Source organism: Myotis nattereri, assembly GCF_964212035.1.
Source record: "Myotis nattereri genome assembly, chromosome: 17".
In the NCBI taxonomy this organism is placed as follows: Eukaryota; Metazoa; Chordata; class Mammalia; order Chiroptera; family Vespertilionidae; genus Myotis; species Myotis nattereri.
This window is the reverse complement of record NC_138092.1, coordinates 43,485,316-43,512,936: the sequence shown is the minus strand read 5'-3', so window position 1 is coordinate 43,512,936 and position 27,621 is coordinate 43,485,316. Positions and strand designations below refer to the sequence as shown.

The window sequence follows — 27,621 nt, the reverse complement described above, 5'->3', positions numbered from 1 at the left end:
ACAAATATTTCTTTCAACTGGTCCTAAGGTAGAGAGGCTCTGAATAGCCAAAGTGCTGTGCTTTTTAAAACCTGCTGGACAACTTCTCATCTCTAACAGTGCTGAAATTTTGCCATACCCGACTGTGTATGACAAACCACAAAACATTTGCATAAAAAAATCTAGACTCTTCTAACTGTGCCAATCTGTGGCTTAAAAACTCACTTCTGGAGCGCGCAGCTGTTGGAATCAGTCATATTTACAATTTTTACAAATGAGTTTATTTTAATAAAAACAAGTTGCTCTGTGAGCATGATCTCTAAACAGATTTATGTGGGCTGGCACAATCTGCTATGCGAAATATATATTCATATTGCTTAGGTCTGCAAGCAGTTTTTATTTTAGGGTGAGTCTTGCTTTGTACAAGGATATCAAATAATTGGCAGCAATCCAGCTGAGGACACTGTTCTCAGCACTGTGCTATTAAAATTCTTTTCCTGGACAGAATTGCCCTGTGGGCATGGCCCTAACTTGGGAGGACTCTGGGCAGCTGGAATTGGGCAGTGAACCAGATGGACAGCTTATAGAGGAAAGGAGGTGACACTATAAGCTGGTACTAAAGTTAAAGAACTGGGAGGCAGGTGAGGAGGAGGAGGAGGAGGAGGATGGAGAGGAGAAAAGGAAGGAAAAAAAGAGGGAGATGAAGGAGGCAGGAGAGAGAGAGAGATGATTTATATTCATCAGTCCATACCCTTAAAGGGTCTCTTTATGTATCTCTCCTTGATCTCTGGCTTAATTTTTTTAAATATATTTTTATTGATTTTAGAAAGGAAGGGAGAGATAGAAACATCAATGATGAGAATCATTGATTGGCTGCCTCCTGCATGCCGCCTACTGGGGATCTAGCCCCCAACCTGGGCTTATGCCCTTGATCAGAATCCAACCCGGACCCTTCAGTCCACAGGCCAACGCTCTATCCGCTGAGCCAAACCCGCTAAGGCTGGCTTGATGTTTTTATGTTCATGTTGTTTTGCTTGTTTACTAGACTGTAATCTCCTTGAAGACAGTAATACTGACTCAGCTTTGCATCCTCCACAGTGCCTGGCATAAGCTGCTGCTCAAAAACCATTGTTAAATGCATGAGCAAAAGAATGAGTTTCTGTATCTGAAGCATTTCCTTTCCTCAGAGATCAGTCCCAAAAAGAGCTTCTCGGTGGGCACAGTATTGCCCTCTCAGAAATATGCTGAAATCCTATGGGGGCAGTTTTTGGCCTGTATATTTCTCATATTGGTGTATTTATTTACAGAGAAAAACATTGCTTTATTATTTTTACTGATATTAGTATAGCATTTTAGAATCAATGACTTTTTATTTTTCACTTGTAGAACACCGACTTCTTGAAATTATTTGTGTAGCTTGCATTATCTATGAACTTAACTCCAGGAGAGTAAAATGATGTTAAATTTTTGTTGTAAATACAGGGTGTTGAGTATGGCAGACTGAGTACCTCTGTTTATAAGACCATGAAGCTTCGCTTGCTTGTGCTTCCACAAGTTCTAGGATCCTAAGATGCAACATACAAATGCACAGAAGCTGGTGTCATTGATTCCGACCATCAGGCTTTCCCTTGAAGCTACTGCCTCTCTTAGGATTGGTGGGGCTCCGCGGAGCACTGCTGTCAGGGCGCAGAGGGTCGGTGGCTGGGCTGGGGGCGGGGGATGAACGCCAAGGCACCGAGGAGTTCTCGCACGTCCAGGCCCATGAACCTGTGCAGAGTAGCTTGGAGCGTGAGTCGTTTCTCTCTGCTTTGGTTTGAATTTCTCTTCATTTAAAACATGATGCGGGGGTGGAGGGGAAGTGAGTGGGGAGGGGCGGGGACGCTGCCTGGTTTTCCCAGAAGCCTGGGCCCCCCCTGCGGGACTGGCTCACCTTGGAGCGGTCCGGATTTGAGGACCACAGCCTGCAGAGAAAGCCCTCCAGGAGGGTGACTCAGGAGCGGGGAAGGAAGGGCTTTCGGGGGGCAGAGGATGCCTCCGTCTCGCAGGGCCGTTCGAAGTGAGGGCGACCTAAACTTCTGGAGTTTGCGGGCAGCGCTGTGGCCAGTGGAAGCAGGGACCCTGGAGGCAAGGAGAGGCGGGGCGTTGGTTGGCCAGCGGTGAGGCATCGACTGGAATAGAGACGGGCCTCGGGAAGGCGGGGCTTCTATTGACAGAGGGCGGGGCTTCCTCTTACGGGGGCGGGGCTGGGCCAGAACAGCCGCCGGGAAAGGGGCTTGTGAGTATTTCTCACGATCCAGCGCTGACAGTAGGAAGGCCGAGCGCTCAGGGGGCGTGGCCGAAACTGACAAGAGGCGGGGCTGTCTTCCGGACGGACCCGAGCGAAGGCCAGATTTCTGCGGTAGAGGGCGGAGCGACCGCCGGCCAGGGGCGGGGCCACTTCGAGACCCTGGGGAGGCGGGGCTTCTATGGGCGGGGGCGGGGCTCCTGTTGACAGAGGGGCGGGGCGGCTCCTACAGCCCTTCTTGGGATTAGAGGCCGGTGGAACCCCAGGGGTGCACCGGGTTCAGGAGCCGAGAGCCGGCGGCGGAGCGGGGCCAGGGCGCCGAGGGCGCGCGTGCGGGCGGGCCCCGCCTCGGCCGGCTCTCCCCCGCCGCCCGCCCCTCCCCCCACAGCCGGCCGCCGGGGCGCGCGCCTCGCCGAGCTGCCTTCCGCCCCAAACCGCGGGCCCCCCACGCCCCGCGGGGCCTGCCGAGCTCCGAGGCCCCGTGAGAGCCCGCCGAGCGGTTCCGGGGGTAGGGTTCACAGGTCAGAGTTGACTCCCTGAAAAGTGCCGCCGCTTGGAAATGCAAGATGGCGGCGGCGGGGCGCTGAGAGGCGCGGCGGCCCCCGCAGGTAGCGGCGCTGCCGGTTCCGGGGCGGGCGGGCCGGGCTCCCCGGGGCTGAGGGCGGGATCGGGCCGCGCGGAGCCCGTGCCCGGCGCGCGGGCCGGGAAGGCGGACGGCGAGCGGACGGGACGGAGGCGGCGGCCCCAGGGCAGAGACCCCGGGGACCGAGCGCGCGCGGCGGCGGGTGGCGGGCTGCGGGCGGCGGGCAGACCCGGCGCTGGGCGTCCAGGGGGAGGGACCGGGCCTGCCAGGGCCGGGCGTCGTCGCGGGGGACCGACCCTGCGCCTCGTTCGCGCCTCCGGGGTCTCTGTGGCGGGGGAGAAGGGGTGGGCTCCCCGAGGAACCTCACTCCCTGCCCGGGAGGGCTGAGCAACTTGGGGCTGTGGAGGGGCCGCGGAGGCCGGGTCTTCCGGGGGGCGGTCGCCGCAGGGGTGGGGGCCCAGGACTACGGGGAGTCCCCGGGGAGGTCGGGGCTCGGCCTCCCTCAGGTCCGGAGAGCCTCTTGCTGGAGCTGAGCGCACCGGCACGGGGTCGGGGCCCCAGGAAGCAAGTCGGGGAGGCCGTACCCCACTCCAGGGGAGGCCCCCCACTTCGGGGCAGGACCGGAGTCCAGTCCTTAAGGACTAGGTGACGTTTGGAAGCCCTGGCGCTGAGGGCGAAGTTAATGGCAGAGAACGGAGACGGTGTCGGCCCCTCCGGGAGCCTGGGGGTGGCCGGGGACTCCCAGCCCAGCCTCAGGGGGGCGGCCTCCCCATCCTCGCGGGGGAGGAAGCGGGGCTGCGGGCCGGACAGACCCCGTCCCGCTGTCCAGCCACCGAAGTTCTTGGTCCAGAGGTTTGCGATTCTTTGTCTCCGCGGCGCCTTTCCCACCGCCCCTCACGATGGGAGCCGCGAGGACAGAGCCCGGCGCGGGCAGGCGCGGTGCCCCGGGTTAGTGGGGGGTCAGGCTGCGGCGAGGCTGCGGGGTCGGGCTTGGGGCGCAGAGGGGCGGGAGGGGGAGGAGCGCGGGGGGGAGGGCGGCCGGGCGGGGATTCCACCGCGCCGTCCTGACATCCCACGCCAGCCCCAAAGGAAGCTATGAGCCCAAAGGAAGCTATGAGCCCAAAGGAAGAAAAAGCAAAATAAATAACCCGCCACAAAAACACAGAAGGCAGAAAGAAAACCACGAGGAGAGGCTGCTCTTTGCTTGCTGGGGGCGGGGGCGGGGGCTGGGGGTGCAAGGAGAGGCTGTGAGTGGTACCGACATCAGAACGGGCTGGGGCTGGGATGTCATGGACCCGAACGGCAGCGGCAGTGTCTGGGGGGAGCGGGAGCGGGAGCGGGAGGGGGATCAGGTCTGGGGAGCGGAGGCTCCGGTGCGGGAGGAGGCGCTGCTCCCGGGACGGGCGGCGGGCGGGGAGGCTGCGCGCGTGGGCCCCGCAGAAGTGCGCCTCCGGGCCGGCCGGGTCGGTCCCTGCGGCTCGGTCTTTGTCTGAAGCTTTAGCTTGTGTTGTACGGAGCTGCGTGAATTCTCTTTGCTTCGGAGAAATCGTCCTGAAAAAGTCGTTTGTTTGATGCCAGCAGTGAAGATGAGTGAGAGTTGGTGCTAACAGAGATCCTGACTCTAGTTGAGACATAGGTTTGATTTCTTGAAGTAGCAATTTGGACTCGATTTTTAAGCAAAAGAACTGTGAGTGTTGCCAAGGACAATAAAGGTGCAGGATGTAAAAGAAAAAGGGCTTTCATGAATATTTCCCCCTCTCAGTGTTTCTCTTGTCACTCCAAGCATTTTAGGGCTCAGCAGGCTAAGTTTATGCCAAATAAAATGTAAGATTTTGGGGTCCTTTCAATATAGAAATAATAGCGTTTCATGTATCAATGAGTCGTGTAAAAGAATCTCTTCAAGGGCTTTATTTAGTGAACAGGATGAAAATGAGAAAGAAAAGAAAAACCTGGATAACGGATGACAGCTATGATCCATGCAGATTTCTTGAGCCAGTCTATTTTTAAAAGAGCTTGAACGTATTCAATGGAAATGTTTTTAGAAACCCATTTCAAGTATAAACTCGTTTTGAGCTGCACATTTGGAAATTTTTTTACATGTGTGCTGTTCTTTGGTTTCCCCAAAGTGCATGTAGCTCTAGTTTTATATTCGATTCTGAACAGATTAGGCTGGTGAACCAGAGTGGCACTGCTGCCAGATGGTTTGAAAATATGCTAAGGCGGAAAGTAGAAATGTGCCGCACTGAGAACGCTCATTACTAGGTGTATTTTCCTTATAGCAATTATTTCAGTGAATTTGGAGGACAGTCCATAAATGATGCATCAATTATTTCATCTTTCATGATACTTTAAGTTCTTTTAAAAATAAATGTGAATAAAGTTTTGCAGTTTTTTTAAAAATATGTTTTTATTGATGTCAGAGAAGAAGGGAGAGGGAGAGAGAGAGAAAACATCGATGATGAGAGAAAATCATTGATCAGTCGGCTGCCTCCTGCACATCCCACACTGGGGATCAAGCCTGCAACCCAGGCATGTGCTCCGACTGGGAATCCAACTGTGACCTCCTGGTTTGTAGGTCGATGCTCAGCCACTGAGCCACGCTGGCCGGGCAGCAGTTATCTTATTAATGAACTTAATAGCGTAGGTAAGGTGGGTTCATTTTGGAGACTTTCTCCCTTTTGTATTAAATTTCACATTAAGGCCGAGACCGGTTTGGCTTAGTGGATAGAGCGTCGGCCTGAGGACTGAAAGGTCCCGGGTTTGATTCCGGTCAAGGGCATGTACCTGGGTTTCGAGCACATCCTCAGTAGGAGATGTGCAGGAGGCGGCTGATCGATGTTTCTCTCTCATCGATGTTTCTAACTCTCTATCTCTCTCCCTTTCTCTCTGTAAAAAATCAATAAAATATATTTAAAAAAAATAAATTTCACATTAAGATTAAAAGGTGATGTTATGATGTATTATACTTTTTTTTTTCGTGTAATGTTGGTTGGGCACAATAATGTGATATTTTGGGACTAGTTTGCTTTAAATCAAGCATGTCAAACTCATGGTCTGTGAGCCATATGCAGCCCACAACAAATATTTTTGTGGCCCAGCCAATATAATGGTATGTAAGATACGTTTTAATAAAAATTTTGTAACTTAATTTTTACAATATCTTGTTATACATAATTATTACTAACAAACTACAACATTCGCTAATGACTGATGACTATAATTGTGTTGCATTCATTTCCCTTATGCGCCTTAGCCTTATGCGCAGGCGCACCATTTCTCTCCACTAATACCAGCAGCGAATATTTTAGCAGCCGAATGCCACGTCATTAGTCTTGTACTGACTTGTTTGGTGTGCGCAACAGGAAATATTTCACTTTCAGAGAACAAGAAAAATAGGCTTATTTGCGTTACACTTATTAATTTGTGCAGCTATTCAGTGTATAATAAGTTAATGTTCAAGAAAAATATTTTTATTAAAATGTTCTATTATTTTATGTTAACGAGTACTCATTTATTTCAGCCCTTTGTATTTATTCAGCATGTCTCTATCGAAATAAAACTACATTTCTATGAAAATTGAAGCTTTTGTTTTTTTGTGGCCCACATAAACTTAAACCTTGTTTATTTGGCCGGTGTTAGCCTTTGAGTTTGACATGCTTGCTTTAAATTATAGCTTTATTCTTAAATAAAAGTACCTTTAAACTATTAAAATGATAGCAAATGTGGCTGAGGAAATAACCCTTTAATGTACATTGTAGCATTGTGGATTTGGGCTCAAAAGACTTTATTTGAGCCCTGACCTGTTTGGCTCAGTGGATAGAACATCGGCCTTCAGACTGAAGGGTCCTGGGGTCGATTCTGGTCAAGGGCATGTACCTTGGTTGCAGGCTTAATCCCCGGTAGGGGGCGTGCAGGAGGCAGCTGATCAGTGTTTTTCATTGATGTTTCTAACTTTCTATTCCTCTCCTTTCCTCTCTGTAAAATCAATAAAATACACTTTTAAAAAAAGAGACTCTATTTGAATATTGACAGTGTAGTCATGAGTTAGCCAGACTTGCATGACCGAAGCTGCTGATTACTAATCAGGATATATATTTGAGTTTACATTTGGAGGTCTGTATTTTATACAGTTAATTTTTAAAGTAATTATGTAATATTTGTAGGTAGTTGCCATGTTTTGGTCTTAAAGAATACTTAATCTTTGTAGTTTATGTCACCAGTATTCCGTAATGTATTTAAGAGTATATGGATGGTCTTATACACCTTTGGCCTAAACAAATATAATGATATACTTTGAAAAAGAATTGTATGTGAGCAGTTTAAGAATTACATTTATTCAAGGGAGTTAAAATTGAGCAAATCATAGTTTATGCAAGATTTTTGTTTTCAGTTTTTAGGTTTAGATTTTTAAAATTGATTTTTAGGGAGAAAGAAGGAGAGGGAGAGAGAGAGAAACATCAATTTAAGAGTGAAACATCAATCGCTGCCGCCTCTACGAGACTGGATGGAGCTCACAACCTGGGCATGTGCTCTGATGGGGAATCAACTAGCAACCTTTCCATGCATGGGGAGACGACGTCCAACCAACTGAGCCACACCAGCCAGGGCTAGATTTAAATTTTTATTTATTTATTTTTGTTGTTAATTCTTGCCCAAGGATATTTTTCCATTGACTTTTAGGGAGAATGAAAGAGAGAGGGAAAGATAGGAACATCAATGTGAGAGAAACACATCGATTGGTTGCCTCCTGTACAAACCTGGAAGGAACCTGCAGGTACGTGTCCTTGACCAGAATTGAACCTGGGACCCTTTGGTCTGCAGGCCGATGCTCTATCCACTGAGCCAAGCCACCTAGGGCTAGACTTAGATTTTTTTAAAACATCAAAGCTTATCTAAGAAAATTGAAACACTGATGTGGTAGACATATCATATACATATTCAGAATTTTAAATAAAATAACTTGTCAGTCAATTTCAGTGATTCATATTTCCCACAGGATTCCTGATTCTCTTTTTCCTCTTCCTAAAGATCTTTCCCTTTTCGGGTTATTGAGAGGAATGAAAGGAGATAGAAAGATTCTGATGTTTCTAAATATTTCACTCATAACTATGTTTTTCTTCTATATAAGTGTTTCCTTTACCTTTAATATTGTCAAAAAGACATTTTTTAAAATTTTTCTGGGCATGGACCGTACTTGGGAGTGAGGGATGGTGAAAAGAGAACAATTTCTCTTGATTACTATGATAATATTTTTTTTATATCAGAGGCTTGTTAGTTCTATGAAATACTCCTTAAAATGTGTTTACACAAATGATTCTCTTGAAGGTCAGAGAAAGTATGGATATGTCGGGGTGGGGCGGTGTAAATTACGATTGATTAATGTCTACTTATTAAAGCCAGCTTATTCTAGCGTTGCTTGATATGCTGAAAGGTATGAAATGGAAAATTGATTATTGCCTGGGCTTTTAAAATATGTTATACTGTTTCAACATTTAACAAATTTTAAACAAAGACTTCCTTTGTGCTATAAATTAAAGTTAATACCTAAATAAAAGTCAGAAAATATAACTGTGGACTTACTAATGCCAGGAAATATTCTAAACACTTTACATGTGTTATTTCTTTTAGTCCTCAAAGCAACCCTATTAAATAGGTACTATTATAAGATACTGGGTATTAGAGAGAATTGCTCTAAAGTAATCCCAGTTTCAAGAACTGAAATAACATCAGGCAAGTATGCTTTTCATCCGGAACTATTGAGCAGCTCATTTGTTGCTCCTCTAGTTGCCTGGTGCCTTCTCATGTCTTGGCAGCTATTCTCAAGAGACTCCCATTCGATAAAACATCTTGCAATTACTGTGTGATTTAAGAGTGGATTCAAATAGGTCACCAATTTCCTATAACATTAATAATTCATTTTGGAAAATAACCTCCCCTCTTTGGCAGCTGTTTCCTATCTTCTCCTCTAGTTGACATCCTGTAGGTGGATGGCTAAGGAGAGGTGGAACGAGGAGATACCAGAGAAGAAACTAGAATCCCAGGCTGCAGGGGTAACAGGATGCTCCACTGCACTTACCAGGAAAATGCTATTTTGCTTTTCATGAAAATAGTGTAACTATTCAGTCCAAGCTTTAACTTTACCTAGAAGTATTTTACTAGAGGATTTACATTATTTCTCTTTTAAAATATATATTTTTATTGATTTCAGAGAGGAAGGGAGAAGGAGAGAGAGAAACATCAATGATGAGAGAGAATCATTGATGCCTCCTGCATGCCCCCCACTGGGGATTGAGCCTGCCACCCAGGCATGTGCCCTGCCCAGGAATTGAACCGTGGCCTAGTTCGTAGACGCTCAACCACTGAGCCACACTTGCCAGACTACATTATTTCTTGACTTAAGAGGGCTCTTTGTAAACTTGTATATAGTAATAGCAAGAATCAAAGGATAAGGCATTTGGGGGAAATCATCTTCCTAAATATTCATTCACTATGGTTACAGAGCTTCAGTGCTTAAAGAAACAACAAAAATGATTCAACCCTTCAAAAGCATTATTTCCTGTTATTTAATAAACAGAAACAATTATAGCTTTTATTAAATTTTTGTGATTGGCTTAACTCTGAGTAATATACCACATTTGGATACAAATCTGAGTTTTCAGAGAATGATTTCGCTCTGGCTGGTTTGGCTCAGTGGATGGAGCATGGGCCTGTGGACTGAAGGGTCCATGCCTCAGTTGCAGGCTGGATACCCAGCCCTCATCCAGACCAAGGGGGAGGCAACCTATCAATGTATCTTTCTCATATCCATGTTTCTCTCTGTGTGTCTCCCCCTTGCTTCCACTCCTAAAAATAAATGGAAAAATATCCTCTAGTGAGGATTGACAAAAAAATAAAAATAAAAATAAAGGAGAGAGAACGATTTCCAGTTTGTTTTTACAATTTAATGGTTCACAGTGCATTGATTAAAAAGCCATTTGGTCTGTAGCTTTCTTGCAAAAATGAAATAGTTAAACGCCAGTCATTCTATTAGATACTACATGTTTAGGAGTACCAGTGGTTTATTTAAGTAATACTGGCTTATTGCCAGCATTAATAACCCACTTCATTCCACTTAATACACAGTAAATTAGGATGCAGATATTTGCCAAATATCTATGTTTACGTGTAAACAGAAACATACACCTCTTTTCAACTCTTAGTTTAAGTTGTCTTTCATAACTTTTGAAATGGAAAATTGATTATTGCCCGGGCTTTTAAAATATTTTATACTGTTTCAACATTTAACAAATTTTAAACCTTTCAGCATAACAAGCAGTGCTAGAATAAGCTGGCTTTAATGAGTAGGCATTAATCTTAATTTACACCCCCCGCCCCCCCCCCCCCGAACTTCTGTGTGGTAAATTTTTACAATTCCCAATTTCTTAATCTTAGCTTTCCTAGTATATTCTGCATATATTCACATTTTGAACATTTTCATTGAAAACAGTATCATAGTGACTTGGTTGTTTTACATAATATAGAATTTTTTAAAGTGTAGTTTTCAATTTTTGTGTTTCTTACTAATATTGGATTTGGCATTTAGATAATTCTTTTAAAGTTTCTATGAGGAAATTATTTTTTTTCAAAGTTACATTTATTTTTAAAAAAGCCAAGGCATAAACTTTAAAATTTCCTAAGACTGCACCATCATCTCTAGAATAATAAAGTGATATTACTTTTTTTGTAGGAGATGGCAGATAGGTGCTTTGGACCTGCTGGTAATGATGGCCTGAGCTAAACACCTAATTTGAAGGGACACCCTTCCGTGTCAGAGCACAGAATGCTGAGGAAGCTATGGCAAGTATGTGTTCCCATGTTTTGATAACGTAAAACTCGGGTACTGAATGTGCTCCCTTTAGATCCCATGACACTCTCTTTGGCTCAAGTTTTAAAAGCTTTTTTTAAATGAACACAGATATATTCCTAACACTTTTGTAAGAAATGTACATTCAAACTTTAAAAATCTAGGAAGATTGGCTGCTTCAATTTTAATGGAAACAGCATCATACGTCATAATACATCTATGTGCTATATTTATAATTGATTTTTAATTGATATTTGCTGAAATCCTTTGTTTCAGGCACTATCTCAGGTGCTATGGTAACAGTGGTAACAAGACAAATGAAGGTTATGAGGGCAGAGACGTTTTGTGTGGGGAAATTGATCCAGAAATTTTATTGTTTTTTTGCCTATATCCAGAAAAATGCTTCATGAACAACTACTGAAATATATTTTCAATATATAGTCTAGTAATAATAGTTAACTTATAATGATAAAATTAGGATATTAAAAGTTAAATAATATAGGTTAAACATACCCTTATTTAAATATTCAAATAGATTTTTACATAATTACATGTATATTTTATTTACCTGATATATATTGCTTTTATAAGAAGCATTAGATTATATAGTATATTGTTTGAAATATTTATACTTTAGTTCAATTGTTATTTTAGATGATTCCTGAAAGTACTAAGAAAGCTTACATAACCATTAATATGATGGTTCACTTTTAATTTTAAAAATTGAGTTCTTACAAGTTGACATTACCAATCTAATTTCTATTATATTTCAAAATATTTTTAAAAATTGAATGATTATATCCTGAGGGAAATAGGTAACAACTACTATATTTTATCCAGGGAAGAGATAACAGACAGATGAATGGTTTTTCAGCCTCTTGATGATAATCTCACTTGGAATCAAGAATAGCATTCTTGTGTTAGACTGTGTGTTAGACTGGCTTTGAAAGACTTAACACTCCTTGAGAAAAGAAGGGGAAAGCTATTTCAGCAGAAATTTACTTTTGGATCATACAAACTTAAATAACAAAGATAGGAGATTTCACTATAGTTCTAGTTTCTATATCACTCTCAATGTTACATACCTACTGACATCCCAGGAGAAGGCAGCAAAACAGGATGTTAGTGTCCTGGAGACCTTTCAAAAAGACATTTCACTCCTCAAATCTGGGGGCAGAGCTTGCCAGAGAAATCTGTCCAGCTTGGACTCTTCCTTTAATCGTTAGCAGTATTAAGGTCAGCTTTCTCAGGTGGAAAAAAACAGGAAAGAGGATAGAGTTACTAAACCTTTAAGCCTTAATTAGCATTAACAAAGGGATCTTCTGAAATTAGATTATCTTTGGCCATAATTTCTTAGATGCTTTCATTTTTGTCATATTCATTCCTGTCTATAGTCATCGTAATACTTGAATTTTGATTGTCTTGAGACCACTTTGGAAATTTACTTAATAATTCTAGTTACAGAAATTTTAAAAAACATTTGTTGTGGGTACAAATTTGGGTTGTCAAATTTCTCACTTAATTTTAAAAAATAATTGCTGTTCCTGAATATTTTTACATTTTAGCTTTAAAAAATGGCTAAAGTGTGTAAATGCTAAACTTTTTTTGCTTGTTTTTTATTAAAAAATATCCTCTTAGACTTTTTTTTTTTTTAACATGGTAGATATCCTTTGTTTTAATTTGATCCCATTATTCTTTGTTCCTAGTATTATTTCAGGCATTTTGTGATTTTGATGGATTTCTGACTTCTGGTTTGAATACAAACATGTAAAAATAAGTATTTTCAGCTGGCTAAACAGAACTCTGACTCCAAGAGGGAGAAGTGAAACTAAGTAAAATACAGAGTTCAACAAATTTTTCACTGTATATATGAATATTTAGTCCAAAGGATTCTCAGTTTGTGTACTTTAGCCACCCTAAGAACAGTTTTATTAAGTTGGTACTAGGTCAAAACTAACGTGATCCTTAAAAATTATAGTTATCTTCTAAATGTTCTTATTTGACCCAGAATTGGTATAAAAAACAAAGTTTGTTTTTATTCACATAAAACTTTACCAAAATAACATGCTTTTGTGGCTAACTAGGCCAATAAACTGCTATCTGTTAATCATTTAATTTGAAGTATAAGACAGCCAAAAAAATAGAGGCTTAGAAAATTCAGTGTAGCTATGACTCTGCTTAATTATAAACAACGTTGGACTTTTATTTATTTATTTATTTATTTAGTACTAAGTATACAATTTGAAACAATCCACTCACTTTTTATAGTGCATACCATTGACAACTTATATTTTAAACTCTTTAAAAATGTAACACCATTAAAGTATAGTTTTCTCTTGGAATAGAAATAATGAGTCCACGTTCAAATTTGCATTTCCTTTCTTGTAAAGACTAATGCTTTGAATGAATTTATCTCCCTGGTTTCAATCTTAGACCACATATTTAGATATACACTGTTCATGCATAAAACTGATTTGTTACAACAGAATTATGGATGTTGGTAAATATTTGTTGAACATTCATTGCGCTATTTTATTAGGTAGGATGTTTGGATGTTTGATAATCAAGAATGTTTTAATATTTTAATGACTGGTAAACTCATTAGTAAGTATTTTACCATTGAAAGTAATCTACCATAAAGCAAGCACAGTTGTTTTTTATAGCTCCTCTGTAAATGAGTGTTTAGTGAAGTAAAATGTATGTTATAATATACAATACAGATATGTTTTAAAGGTGGGTTTTTTTCAGCAAATATTATTGGGGCCTTGATAGGCACTGTGCTGGGCCCTGGGGAGAGCTAAACAGACATTCTTTCTGACACTGTAAGAAGAATTGCTATTAGAATTATCCAGAATTTTTATACTGTGATGAAATAAATTTTGCTTTCATTAAATGCTTTTCTGGAGAGAAACTTTGTTGTGATAATTTTGACGAGTTTAGGATCATGAATTGATTAAGGAGCAGCTTACCCTCAGGAAAAGAGCCAGGATGAAACTAGGACCATGGAAATTGGCTTGGCCCAGATCTACACCCTGGAGATTATGGGTGCTCTTGGGGGTTCTTAGAACCAGTCTGACTTCCAGACCTGGGGCAGGAGCTCCAAAATATATCTGGAATACACCTGAATGCTATACAGAAATGACCATAGAAGTACTTTAATTTATTTGCAATTTTAAGGCCTTAAAACCATTGTTTGTTATATTTTATACAAGTAAAGCAATGTTATAACAATATTAAAGAAAACTTGTAAATACCATACACAAATTTTACCTGTTTCATGAAAATTTTATTTTTTTTATATTCTCTAGTCTTTGTCCACATGTAAATGGATAATTTTTTATATTTCTTAACTACTCTTTTGATTATCATTTTTTAAAATATATTTTTATTGATTTCAGAGAGGAAGGGAGAGGGAGAGAGAGATAGACACATTAATGATAAGAGAGAATCATTGATTGGCTGCCTTCTGCACACCCCCTAGGGGATCGAGCCCACAACCTGGGCATGTGCCCTTGGCTGGAATTGAACCCGGAACCCTTCAGTACCCAGGCCCACACTCTATACACTGAGCCAAACCAGCTAGGGCTTGATTATCATTTTTAATGGTAGTGTAACGATTGATCAATTATTTTTTCACATATTTCTCTACTGAAAGGTTAACTGAAAATAGTTTTCAAACATAATTATATTTACAATGCTGGATGCTTTTAGCCCATAATTTTTCCTTTATTGGCAGACTTCACTTTAATTGTGTTTTAATTGCAAAGCCACTTCACTCTCAGTTGTGCAACTGAACTCTAACCCCCTTTAACAGGTAAATAGTGCAAGGTTCCCCAAATTGATTTCACGTTCTGTTTCCAGTTAACCTTCAAATAGAGGATAAGATGTCTGTCAGCTAACAGTGATTTCTGTATGGCAATTTCCCTGTCCCAGCCTTACTGCACTTTAATGACAAAGGAGATGAATTGGAATCACACCATAGAATTGCTTATTCTGTATTTTTACCCCTTCTCTGCTTTTTCATTCCATTTGTGTGGACTGTCAGCTGATTAAGTTGAGAGAGAGAGAGAGAGAGAGAGAGAGAGAGAGAGAGAGAGAGAGAGAGAGAAAGGAAGGGAATCGAACCTGGGACCCTTCAGTCCGCAAGCTGACACTCTATCCATTGAGCCAAATCGGCTAGGGCAGGAATTCGCTGTTTTAATGACAAAAAAAAAAAAAAAAAAATCAAACAGCTATGTTAACACTTGGAACAAAATAGTGGTGTCCCTATTGAATTGAATAGGGAAGATGGCATTAGCTTAGTTTATATCATTTAGTTAAGAAATAGTTTGCAATTTCAGATTTCTTTATATTCCCTTAGAAATCAAAGAAATTTTATAGAAAAAGAAAGAATGACACCTTTGTGAATAGAGAATTGGATTATTGTCACTACAATTATTACTAATTGTAATAATTGGAACTCAGGGAACAAGGGGCATTTAGTACAACTTTCCATCTGCTGCTTAGATCCATCAAAGGAATTATAGTACGTATTTGAATAATCTCAGTGAGGAGGTTCTTACCACCTTCAAAAGCAGGGCATTCTCTCTTTGGACAGCTCTGTTTCCTAAAAATGTTTCTCCCTTTCCTGAGTCAGTGTATCTCCTCATAGAGAACTGGTTTTGCTTTATAATCTTGGAAGTAAACTTTTTCTCCTCAGTTCAGCTAGGACATGGATCATGCTAGTAAATGAACAGTTCCAATTTGTGGTAAAGAATAAGACCCCTTACTCATTCATTTTTTATTTCTTGTAGACTTCAGAAACCCATCAACTTTAACTGATTTAGCATCAAAATTTTGAAACATTTAAATGTATTTGTATGAATATAATATACTTTTTCTTGATGATTTAAGATCATTCTTATGAGTTTCACTGTTCTCTCTGGTGATGCCCTCATGGCATGTGGAGTTTTGTAGGACTGTTTTCCTATTCATTCTTATTCAGTTAATAAACATTTAGTGAGTCCCCACTTCCTGGCTTCTTACATGCAAAGAGGATATAGAAATGAATGAGATTGCCAAGACACCTCGGGAGAACTTTAGGTTAAAGATATAAAGTTCATTGGTTTCATCCAGTTTCAGGGGCTTTGTTATATCTCAACTAGAGGTCCGGTGCACAACATTCATGCACTCAGGGGTGGGGTAGGGTCCCTCAGTCTGGCCTGTACCCTCTCACAGTCAGGGAGCCCTTGGGGCTTCTGGCTGAGCAGTGCTCCCCCTGTGGGAGCGCACTAACCACCAGGGGGCAACTCCTGTGTTGAGTGTCTGCCCCTGGTGGTCAGTGCGCATCATAATGACCGGTCGTTTTGCTGTTCGGTCAATTTGCATATTACCCTTTTATTATATAGGATAAAGCTATCACTTAAAAAAAGAAGAAATAATGACACACACATCTATGATGAGGACTATGTTGTGGGACAGAAATGTACTATTTCTCTACTACAACACAGTCAATACTAGACTAGAAAATAAACCAGGGAGGAGGGTGAACTATCAGGCAGACAGAGAGATCATCCCACCAAGTGCACAACATGTGCTCTGGGATAGGGGTCGGCCTGCATGGAGGGTCCCTGGCACAGCAGTCATTTCTGCTGGGCTTACAGCATATAGACATCGGAGTCAGGAGACTGAGGAGGGGCCAGGTTGTGATGGGAACTCTGTGTGGCTTCAGGAGTTTGGACTTTATTCTTTCATAAATTTTAAGTCAGAAGACTGATATGATTAGATGTGTTTTATAAATTCTAGCAGCACTGTGGAAAATGATTAAAAATAGTGTTTCTAAAACTTTGATCATACATATTGTATCTTTGCTTCTTTGCCATACTTGGGCATGCTTTTGGGATGATGAGAAGGACCAGTAGGACCAGGCATAACTGATGGATTGAATTTCTTATACATTTAATTGCCATAGTCTCTGAGTATCTGTGACTGCTTTTTATAGTTTTAAAGCTTCTCCCTTGTTAACAGATTATCCTTTCACATTGGTAGTACTCTTGGCAAAGCAAACTTGTTCCCCAACATCCCTTCCAATATATAGCTAGCTGAAAAATCCAAATAAGCCTGTGGGCTGACCCATGAATATAGTACATGACCTTCAGTGAGTTGGTTTGGAGACATCTATTTTAATCCTTAGAGGACTTTTTTCCTGGTTTTGATCTCATTTTAGATCTTTATAACTGAGCTATCCAACAACTTCATATAAGTGAAATATAGCTTTAATTTGTTTAAAAGATCATAATCACTCATTAAAAACATTTTTAAATTTATTTTAATGTAGGTGGTTGGAGTTGTGCTTCAAAAATTTCAGCAGTTCAACAATATTTTATCTGCCAACGATAAATTCTTTACTTGATTGCACCATGAAAAAGCTGCTAATGAGATTTGTTGAGCATAAAAACGGACCTGAAGAACCAAAAGCCATTGTTTTCAAATGAAGAATACTGAATAGTTTTAAGCCTCAGTGCTTTATAATCACCACTGAGATTTCCCCCATAACATCAGAATGGCAAGCAGGCGAAAATCAACAACACCCTGCATGGTCCTTGCCAGTGAACAGGATCCAGACCTCGAGTTGATATCAGATTTGGATGAAGGGCCTCCTGTACTCACGCCTGTAGAAAACAGCAGAGCAGAGAGCATCTCGAGTGAGGAAGAAGTTCATGAATCTGTGGATTCTGACAATCAGCAAAATAAAAAAGTTGAAGGTGGTTATGAATGTAAATATTGTACTTTTCAAACTCCAGACCTAAATATGTTTACTTTTCATGTGGATTCAGAACATCCCAACATAGTGCTAAATTCCTCCTACGTTTGTGTCGAATGTAATTTTCTCACCAAAAGGTATGATGCACTTTCTGAGCATAATCTGAGGCACCACCCAGGAGAAGAGAATTTTAGGTTGACTATGGTGAAACGAAATAACCAGACAATCTTTGAACAAACTATAAACGATCTGACTTTTGATGGTAGTTTTGTTAAAGAGGAGAACTCAGAGCCCGCTGAATCTACAGACGTTTCTTCTTCAGGAATTCCTATCAGTAAAACTCCCATCATGAAAATGATGAAAAGTAAAGTGGAGAACAAGCGTATTACAGTTCATCATAACTCAGCTGAGGATGCTCCTGAAGAGAAAGAGAAGGAGATAAAACCAGACCATGAAGAAAGTGTGGAAAGTCCTAGTTCTTCAGCTTCTGACTCTAATACCAGTACTTCCATTGTCAACAGAATACACCCAAATGCTGCCAGCACGGTAGTCACCCCGGCAGCAGTTCTTCCTGGACTAGCACAGGTGATAACCGCTGTGTCAGCTCAGCAGAATTCCAATTTGATTCCCAAAGTCTTAATTCCTGTTAGTAGCATTCCTACCTACAATGTTGCATTGGATAACAACCCCCTTTTGCTTAACACCTACAAAAAATTCCCTTATCCAACCATGTCAGAAATTACTGTTCTTTCCGCTCAAGCAAAATATACAGAGGAACAGATCAAGATATGGTTTTCAGCCCAACGTCTAAAACATGGTGTGAGCTGGACTCCTGAGGAAGTAGAGGAGGCAAGAAGAAAGCAATTCAATGGAACAGTACACACTGTACCTCAGACCATAACTGTTATTCCAACACACATTTCCACAGGGAGTAATGGCTTACCATCCATTTTACAGACATGCCAAATAGTTGGTCAGCCAGGTCTGGTTCTTACACAAGTAGCTGGAACAAACACCTTGCCGGTAACAGCACCGATAGCCTTGACAGTGGCAGGGGTGCCAAATCAAAGCAGTGTACAGAAAAGTCAGGCCCCCGCTGCTCAGCCTCCTGCAGAAACAAAACCAGCAGCAGTAGCCGCAGCCGCAGCAGCAGCAGTCCCAGCAGCAGTCCCAGCAGCAGTCCCAACAGCAGTCCCAACAGCAGTCCCAACAGCAGTCCCACCTTCTCAGCCTGTCAAACACGAAACTGCACTGGCAAACCCCGATTCATTTGGCATTCGGGCAAAAAAGACTAAAGAGCAACTGGCAGAATTAAAAGTCAGCTACCTTAAAAATCAGTTTCCTCATGACTCAGAAATTAGCAGACTTATGAAAATCACAGGCTTGACAAAAGGAGAGATTAAAAAATGGTTTAGCGACACGAGGTACAACCAGAGAAATTCAAAGAGTAATCAGTGCTTACATCTCAACAACGATTCCTCCACTCCCATTATTATAGACTCCAGTGATGAAACCACGGAATCCCCAACTGCTGTCACTTCACAGCATAAACAGTCCTGGCATCCTTTCCCCGACTTTACTCCCCAAAAGTTTAAAGAGAAGACAGCAGAGCAGCTCCAGGCCCTTCAGGCCAGTTTTCTCAGCAACTCCGTACTGACAGATGAAGAATTAAATAGGTTAAGAGCGCAAACCAAACTGACCAGGAGAGAAATTGATGCTTGGTTTACAGAGAAGAAGAAATCAAAAGCTTTAAAGGAAGAGAAAATGGAAGTAGATGAAACTAATGCAGGTAGTTCCAAAGAAGAAGTGGGAGAAGCTTCTCCTGGAGATGAATCTGGTGCACCTAAGGCAGGCAGTGCAGGCAAGATATGTAAAAAAACACCTGAGCAATTGCACATGCTCAAAAGCGCCTTTGTCCGAACCCAGTGGCCGTCACCAGAAGAGTATGACAAGTTGGCCAAAGAAAGCGGGCTTGCTAGACCAGACATAGTTAGTTGGTTTGGGGACACCCGTTATGCTTGGAAAAATGGAAACTTAAAATGGTACTACTACTATCAAAGCTCCAATTCAAGTGGTATGAATGGTCTGTCTTCCCTTAGGAGAAGGGGGAGAGGGAGACCCAAAGGAAGGGGAAGAGGAAGGCCACGCGGGCGGCCTAGAGGAGGCAAGAGAATGAACAACTGGGACAGGGGGGCGTCACTCATAAAATTTAAAACTGGAACTGCAATACTTAAGGATTATTACCTGAAGCACAAATTTCTTAATGAGCAAGACCTGGACGAACTTGTTAACAAATCACACATGGGCTATGAGCAGGTCAGAGAGTGGTTTGCCGAAAGACAGAGAAGATCAGAGTTAGGTATAGAGTTATTTGAGGAAAATGAGGAGGAAGATGAAGTTATTGATGATCAGGAAGAGGATGAAGAAGAAACAGATGATAGTGACACCTGGGAACCCCCACAACATGTGAAGCGGAAGCTTTCTAAATCAGATGACTGAAATGTAAGTTTTTAATCCAAGCATATATTTATCAACCACACACATTTAGAACATCCACCTGGTATCTGTCATCTCCACTTTTGATAGTTTTTTTCTTAAATAGTTTTTCTTTTACCTAATAAGAGAACTAGGTACTACAAGTATAGCCAAGAAATATATGATTAGCACGTATAGTCTGATGATTATGATTGTTCTGTTTACTATGTAGAGTTTAATGTTTTTTACTTTGTTTTAAGGGAAAGTTACCCGTTTTCTAAGAAGGGAGACTGGTGGGTCTGAGGGAATTCACAAATACTAAAGATAACTAAAATGTAGTTTTTGTAACCCTCCTTCACTAAAGCTTCATTTTTTGCCTATTTAAGGAAAGAATTAAAAAACAAAAACTAAAAAGAAGGGGGAAAGTATACTGAAGGAAAGACTTGCCACAGGGGTGAGGATTGCTCAGTTTCAGGAAACTAGGTGAAAATGGTATCTTTTTCTTTCATTGTATTACCCCCCAAACTATTAGTTTTTTTAAAAAAATATATTTTATTGATTTTTTACAGAGAGGAAGGGAGAGAGATAGAGAGTTAGAAACATCGATGGGAGAGAAACATCGATCAGCCGCCTCCTGCACATCTCCCACTGGGGATGTGCCCGCAACCCAGGTACATGTCCTTGACCGGAATCGAACCTGGGACCCCTCAGTCCGCAGGCCGATGCTCTATCCACTGAGCCAAACCGGTTTCGGCTAGATTTTTAACTAAAGTTTAAAATGCTTTATGTATTAAAAATAACTCAATATTTTTTCTATTAAAAGCCAAAGGTCTATTTTAGGCCATATATAAATTCCATGTTTACTTGGGTGGCATCTGTTTTTAAAAACTGTAATATAAATTATTTCTGTTTTAGAGATCAAAAGGTAAACAATAAGTTTGATATTAAATTAACTCAATTGCCTAAAATGTCTTTTCATTCTTTGATATAAAACAAACCTGCTACCAGCAAAAATGCTGTAGTTAGTAAAAAATACCTCTCTGTAGTCATAAAAGTGCAAGTAAATATGCTTTAAATGTAAAGGTTTGGCATATTCTTTAAATCTTCATTCTTTTATAGGTTGGATTAATTAAAACGTCACTGTAGTTGCAAATCACATATCTGGTTTGGAGTTAGAACTTTAATTCTTACTACTTTTGGAATTCAGTAGCATTGTTCTATTATTTACTCTCAGTTTTTGAGCGTTCCAGGATAAAACTATACTTTTCAAAAAACAATGCAGTTGTCATGCAATGTTTGTATATGTCTATCAGTAGTCCAGAAGCATCTTGTTATCTGAAATCACTGCAGTGTTGTCAGACTGTAAGGGAGGGAACAAGGCATAGACTCTTATGATGATATGAGCATATGTATGTATTTCCTTCTCTTTTTGCATCCCTATCCCAGCCTCTACTTTTATCCTCGCTTTTTCTGCACAGTATCTCCTTCATTCTTCCACATCTTCCTTCATGGTTTTATTTATTTTGTTATAACAATTGCTTATAGAGAGCTATGTCCCAGACACTATTCTTACTGTTTAGCAATCCTTTTCCAAGTTTTCTTTTCATGAACATTTTTTTTTCAGGCAGAGAAAAAGATGACACTAAAAATGCACCTACTTTTGAATAAATATCACTCAGGTTATAGAAGAAACTGTATTGTAGGTTACAAGAAGTTAAATAGTTTTGTACAGCTTTATCCTGAGGCAGTCCTCCATTTCCTAATGTCAGAACTCTTCAGGACAGGCTTTCTTCTGACCCAGATGCATAAAATATTTTTAACAGGCTGCTTTTTTTTTTTATTGCTAGACACAAGAATGTGCACTCAGCCAAGATTAAAACAACAAAATTTTTGCCGCAATGAATTGTTGTAGTAACCTCTGCAGTGATTTTTGGGGGAATTGCAGTCTTCTAAAACTAATGTGAACTTTTATATAATTTAGTTTGACCTTACTTTAATTTTGTGGATAATTCTTATATTAATACTTAAATAGGTACTATGATTAAAAAATTCACACAAAGCCACAGTTTTCAAAAATTGTGTCATATATGTTTTATGTGTACTTTTGTGGTACATATGCAAACTTGCCTTGCTCTTAAAATATGCAAAAGTCTAAAATTATAAAGACATTAATCAACAAATTATTGGCTTAACAAGTTGTTTTTATCCTACAAAAGGGTTCACCTTAAATTTCCTCTCAATAGTTACTTTTTCATTTAAATATAGTTCAACTTACGAAAAAAAGGAACCAAAACCTTTCCAAAGTAGTTATTGCAAAAAGTAAGATACAGTAGTACCCCCTTATCCTTCCGGGATATGTTCCAAGACCCTCAGTGGATGCCTGAAACCGCAGATAGTACCAAGCCCCTTATAAACTATGTTTTTTCCTATTGTACGTACCTATGATAAAGTCTAATTTATAAGTTAGGCACAGTAAGAGATTAACAATAATGACTAATAAAATAGAACAATTATAATATCCTATATAATAAAAGCCTAATATGCTAAGTGTCCAGTCGGCTGGTCAGCCATTCAACCAATCAAAGCGTAATATGCTAATGATATGCTAAGGCTGCTCAACGGCTCACTATGATGTGCACTGACCACCAGGGTTCAGACAATCAACTGGTCAACCAGTCATTATGATGTGCACTGACTACCTGGGGGGCAGATGCTCTAACTGGTAGGTTAGCTTGTTGCTGGGGTCCGGCCGATGGGGACTGAGCGAGACAGGCTGGACACGCCTTAGAGCCCTCCCACGGCCCCTCCCTGGCTGGTCAACCTCCCGTGTCCCTCCCCGACCCCAATAGTACACCGGTGGGGTCCCTCAGCCTGGCCTGCATCCTCTTGCAATGCGGGACCCCTTGGAGGATGTCAGAGAGCTGGTTTCAGCCTGATCCTGTAGGCCAGGCCAAGGGACTCCACTGGTGCATGAATTTGTACACCGGGCCTCTAGTACTGTAATAAAAGTTATGTGAATGTGGTCTCTCTCTCTCTCTCTTTCTCTCTCTCTCTCTTTTGCATGTTCTCTCTCTCTCTCACTCTCTCTTTCTTAACTGATCAGATAACCCAGAGGACTACTAAGTGGCAAATGGGCAGGTAGTATATACAGAATAGATCTGCTGGACAGAGGGATAATTCACGTCCTGGGCAGGATGGTGGGAGATGATGTGAGATTTCATCATGCTGCTCAGAACAGCATGCAATTTAAAACTTATGAATTGTTTATTTCTGGAATTTTTTATTTAATATTTCTGGACTGTGGTGGACCACAAGTAACTGAAGCTGCAGAAAGGAAACGGTGGATAAGGAGGATTACTGTATATGTGTGTCTTTTGCACAAGCCAGCCTTGTACAGTAAGTCCTCACTTAATGTTGTCAGTAGGTCTGTGACTTTAAGCGAAGCAATGTATAAGGAAACCAGTTTTACCACAGGCTGATGGATAGAAGCAAGAATTAAGTACCTGCAGCATCTCATCATGTTATAACAAAATGGTGTTGACCAATCAAAGTTATTTGAGGACTTGATGTATATAAATAGAAAAAAAATACAAGAGTTAAAAAAAAGAAAAATACAAGAGTTTAGATTTCATAGTTTATTACAGACACTGACAATGAAATATATACTTCTTACTAATAATTTTAAATAAATTATTTCATATAGGTAAAACTTATTACATATAGGTGAAAATGTCTTTAAAGCAAATCTAGTATATGCAGAACACATACATAGGAATTGCACACAAAATCTAGTGCATTATATAAGATATATTTGGAAGTGATCTCAGTATTACTGAGTGATTACAGAGGATGTGTTTTCATGGCTAATTTCTATCATTTTTGTTTGTAAAAGAGGTAAACATTAAAGTATGGTTTTCTTTAAGTTTTTAGTTTTTTATTGTGTGTGTTTTTTTTACAGTTGCCTAAAACGTTGGAGCAGAATCAATTCTTCAACTCAAGCTGTCTGATTTACTGTGAATGGGCCCAATCTTTAATGACACTGAAACCTTTGGGAGCATACACATTCTCAAAAAATAGGATCCAGTACCCAAAAGAAATGGAACTTTATGTTGTGCCAAAGTTAAACTACTGCAGCTGGTGAAAGTTCTGCAATGTAAATAGAACACATTAAAAAACAACTTGTAAAAATTCAAATTTTAATACATTTTTATTCTGGTAAGATGGAGACATTCTGATTCTTGGACTTTCAGAGGGGGTTTAATGACCACTAGAGCTTGTCCTCATATTTTGTCTAGTGTAATACTGTATATCTGGTGAGATGGACCTTATTGTCTGTATTCTCTGATATGTTATTAAGCTTATACTTTGAGTGACCAAACATTTCCCAGAGTAAAAATTGTTGGAAACAGGAAAAAGAAAAACCTGATTTATTTCTGTCTTGTTTATCAGGCCCTGCACGAAGATTAAAAGTTATGCATGGGCTTATACATTTTCAATGTAAGTGAAAATACAGCCTTTTGGCACACGTTGGCACAATAAGAGTTTGTGGTATTATTGGCCCTTAATGATTAGATCTTTCATGGATACCACTATTACTACTTGTAATGCTTCTGTTACTTGTTTTCATTCTAAGCTGAATTTGCTTTTTATTAAACTGAAGATAACACTGAAGAAGGAAAAGAAACTGGCATTAGAATTTGGATGGGGTGAATCTCTGAAATAAATGCTATACCAATCGTATGGAAATCAAACGTTTGTACAGGTGTCAGATCAGAATTTTCAAGAATTACCTTTCAGTGAAATTCTACTTTGTGTAATAACTTCAGTGAATAGAGAAAAAATTCTTAACTAATCATAATGAATTAAAAGTCAGCTTTTCAGGAGACTGAAAGTCCCTACTAACTTATAAACCTTGTAAAAACTGGTGCTGTTCATTCATGTTGAGAAGGACCCTTTCTTTTGTGACTAGGGGACCATTTTTCAAAATGTGCTTTTTCATGGAAGAAATGTTCAGTTCAATTAGCTTTGTATTTTATTTTATTTATTTTCATTTTCTTTTATTCCTCACCTGAGGACATGCTGAGAGAGAGAGAGAGAGAGAGAGAGAGAGAGAGAGAGAGAGAGAGAGAGAGAGAATTGGTTGCCTTCTGTAGGGTATATGCCCTGACCAGGAATGGAACCAGCAACCTTTCAGTGCACAGGACAGTGTTCAGCCAATTAAGCCACTCTGGCAGGACTCAATTAGCTTTGTGTTTTAAAATGTTGGGGGTTTTTGTTTGTTTTTTCTGAATGACCAGATAGATGTAGTGGGCTTGGCCAGTTTAATCTAATTTAATGGATAATAAATATTAATCTCATGTTTTTACCTAAATGTTTGTCATCTAATGAAAATGTTATGAAAAAGCCTTGAATATGCATGCTGCTTTCATTTTTATAAACTTTTCATTTTTTAACTATAGCTTTATTAGTAATTCCAAAATGCTGCCATTTAGCTGATTTCTTCTCTCAGACAGCTGGCTTTGTGGGTGGCTTTTTCATACTACTGTTAACTTTTTTAAAAGAAGCAATGTAAAGACTGTAACAATTTAATGCACTAAACTGTTCTTTCTTTTACACATTAAAAAACTTCTTAAAGCTCTGTATTATAATAATTAAATTGCTCCCTTTTTTAAACCATTGCTAATGTGGTCTGAGTTTTGCTTGGTAATAATTTTCATATTTTCAAAATTTGAAATGTCAAGTATTAGACAAGTATAAAGCCATTGAATATACTTATATTATATTTCCCTTACAATATGTAACTTTGTATAGCTGTTAAAACTATTGAAATGTTCCCTCCTGTCTCTTTTTTAGACTTGGCCCTTAATTCTGCTCTGATGTTTGCTAGATTTTAAGTATATTTATTTGACAGAGCAAAAGAACCCCCTCCTGGTTGTATCCAAAATAAAAGTTAGCTGTGACTAGTAGTTTTCAGTGATTTCCCCTCCCCATTGTACTGAGTGTGTTTTTTTAATGTGGTAAAATACACATAACAAAATTTACCATTATATCTGTTTTTAAGTGTAAAATTCAACTGCATTAATTATATTCATAATGTTGGGCAATCATCACCACTATTTCCAAAACTTATTCATCATTCCAAACAGAAACTCTGTAACAGTTAAGCAATAACTCTCGATTCCCCTCCCCCCAGCCCCTGATAACCTTTACTCTACTTTCTGTTTCTATGAATTTGCCTGTTCCTGATACTTCAAATAAGTGGAATCATACAATACTTGTCCTTTTGTGTTTGGCCTTATTTCATTTAGCATAATGTTTTTAAGGTTCATTCATGTAGCATATATCAGAATTTCATTCCTTTTTATGGCTGAATAATAATCCTCTGTGTGTGTACCACACTTTGTTTATTCATCTGTGATGGATGGACCTTGGGTTATTTCTACATTTTGGCTAGAAAAATGGTGCATTGAACATGGCATACAATCATCTGATTGAGTCACTATTTTCAGTTACTTGGTGTATATACTTAAAAGTGGAATTGCTGCCCTGGCTGGTTTGGCTCAGTGGATAGAGCATCGGCCTGCGGACTGAAGGGTCCCAGGTTCGATTCCGGCCAAGGGCATGTGCCTGAGTTGTGGGCTCAGTCCCCAGTGGGGGGCCTGCAGGAGGCAGCCGATCAATGATTTTCTTTCATCATTAATGTTTCTATCTTTCTCTCTCTCTTCCTCTCTAAAATCAATAAAATATATTTTTAAAACAAGTGGAATTGCTGAGTTACAGCATAATTTGATGTTTAAATTTTAAAGAACCATCAAATTCATGCATAGCCTCCTCTATTATTAATGCCCCCACCAGAGTGGTACATGTATTACAATTGGTGAACCTATACTGACACATCATTATCACCTGAAGTCCATAGTTTTGGGTTCACTCTTGGTGGTGTATATTCTCTGGGCTTGGACAAATGTATAATGATATGTATCTGCCATTACAATATTATACAAATGTATAATGATATGTATCTGCCATTACAATATTATACAAATGTATAATGATATGTATCTGCCATTATAATATCATTCAGACTCAAACAGACTAGCAGAAGGTATATTTCCATAGACTAGGGAAGCTGAAAGGTGCAACAGGTACATTTCCATAGAATGAGGGAGCTGGGAACAGCAAAAGGTCTATATTTACAAAATAAAGAGAAGGAAGCCCTTCATCCAGAAGAAAGCCCAAAGGGAATAGGAAAACAATAAGGAAGGAGAGGGGAGAACTTGACATGTCCCATGTGAGGTTCCACCTTTGAGCCTAGAAGTTACTATAGTAACCAGTCTAAGGGAATAGTGACCAGTCAGAGGGGATATCAAAGCACCAGGATCTGCAGCCTTTATAAGCCATAGGGAAAGGAACTCTGGGGGACCCTTTCCCCCTCCCTACTTGGGGGTCCATTCTGTGGGACTCTTTCCCTCTCCCCACGTGGGAGTCTGTACTTGTTCCTCAATAAATCTCCACCTTTGCTATAAAAGTATGTATATATCATGCAGAGTAGTTTCACTGCCTGAAAAATCCTCTGTGCTTCTCCTATTCATCTTTCTCGTCCCCAAACCCCTGGTAACCACTAATCTTTTACTATCTAAATAGTTTTGCCTTTTCTAGAATGTCATGTAGTTGGAAGCATATAGAGTGTTGCCTTTTTAAATTGGCCTCTTTCA

General features: G+C 40.2%; 1 protein-coding gene across 2 annotated transcripts; it reads left to right on the top strand.

Moving 5' to 3' along the window:
* Nucleotides 1-1,683: 1,683 nt before the first annotated feature.
* On the top strand, nt 1,684-25,584 carry ZHX1 (zinc fingers and homeoboxes 1). Of its 2 annotated transcripts, XM_081111334.1 has the most exons (4): nt 1,684-1,767; nt 10,573-10,686; nt 17,006-19,933; nt 23,865-25,584. In XM_081111334.1, exon 3 carries the CDS (start codon nt 17,231-17,233, stop codon nt 19,928-19,930), a length of 2,700 nt encoding a protein of 899 aa, XP_080967460.1. In that variant the 5' UTR covers nt 1,684-1,767; nt 10,573-10,686; nt 17,006-17,230; the 3' UTR covers nt 19,931-19,933; nt 23,865-25,584. The 2 variants fall into 2 exon arrangements, with proteins under 2 accessions (XP_080967460.1, XP_080967461.1); XM_081111335.1 differs by lacking the exons at nt 1,684-1,767; nt 10,573-10,686 and adding an exon at nt 2,815-2,871.
* The last annotated feature ends 2,037 nt before the right edge of the window (nt 25,585-27,621 follow it).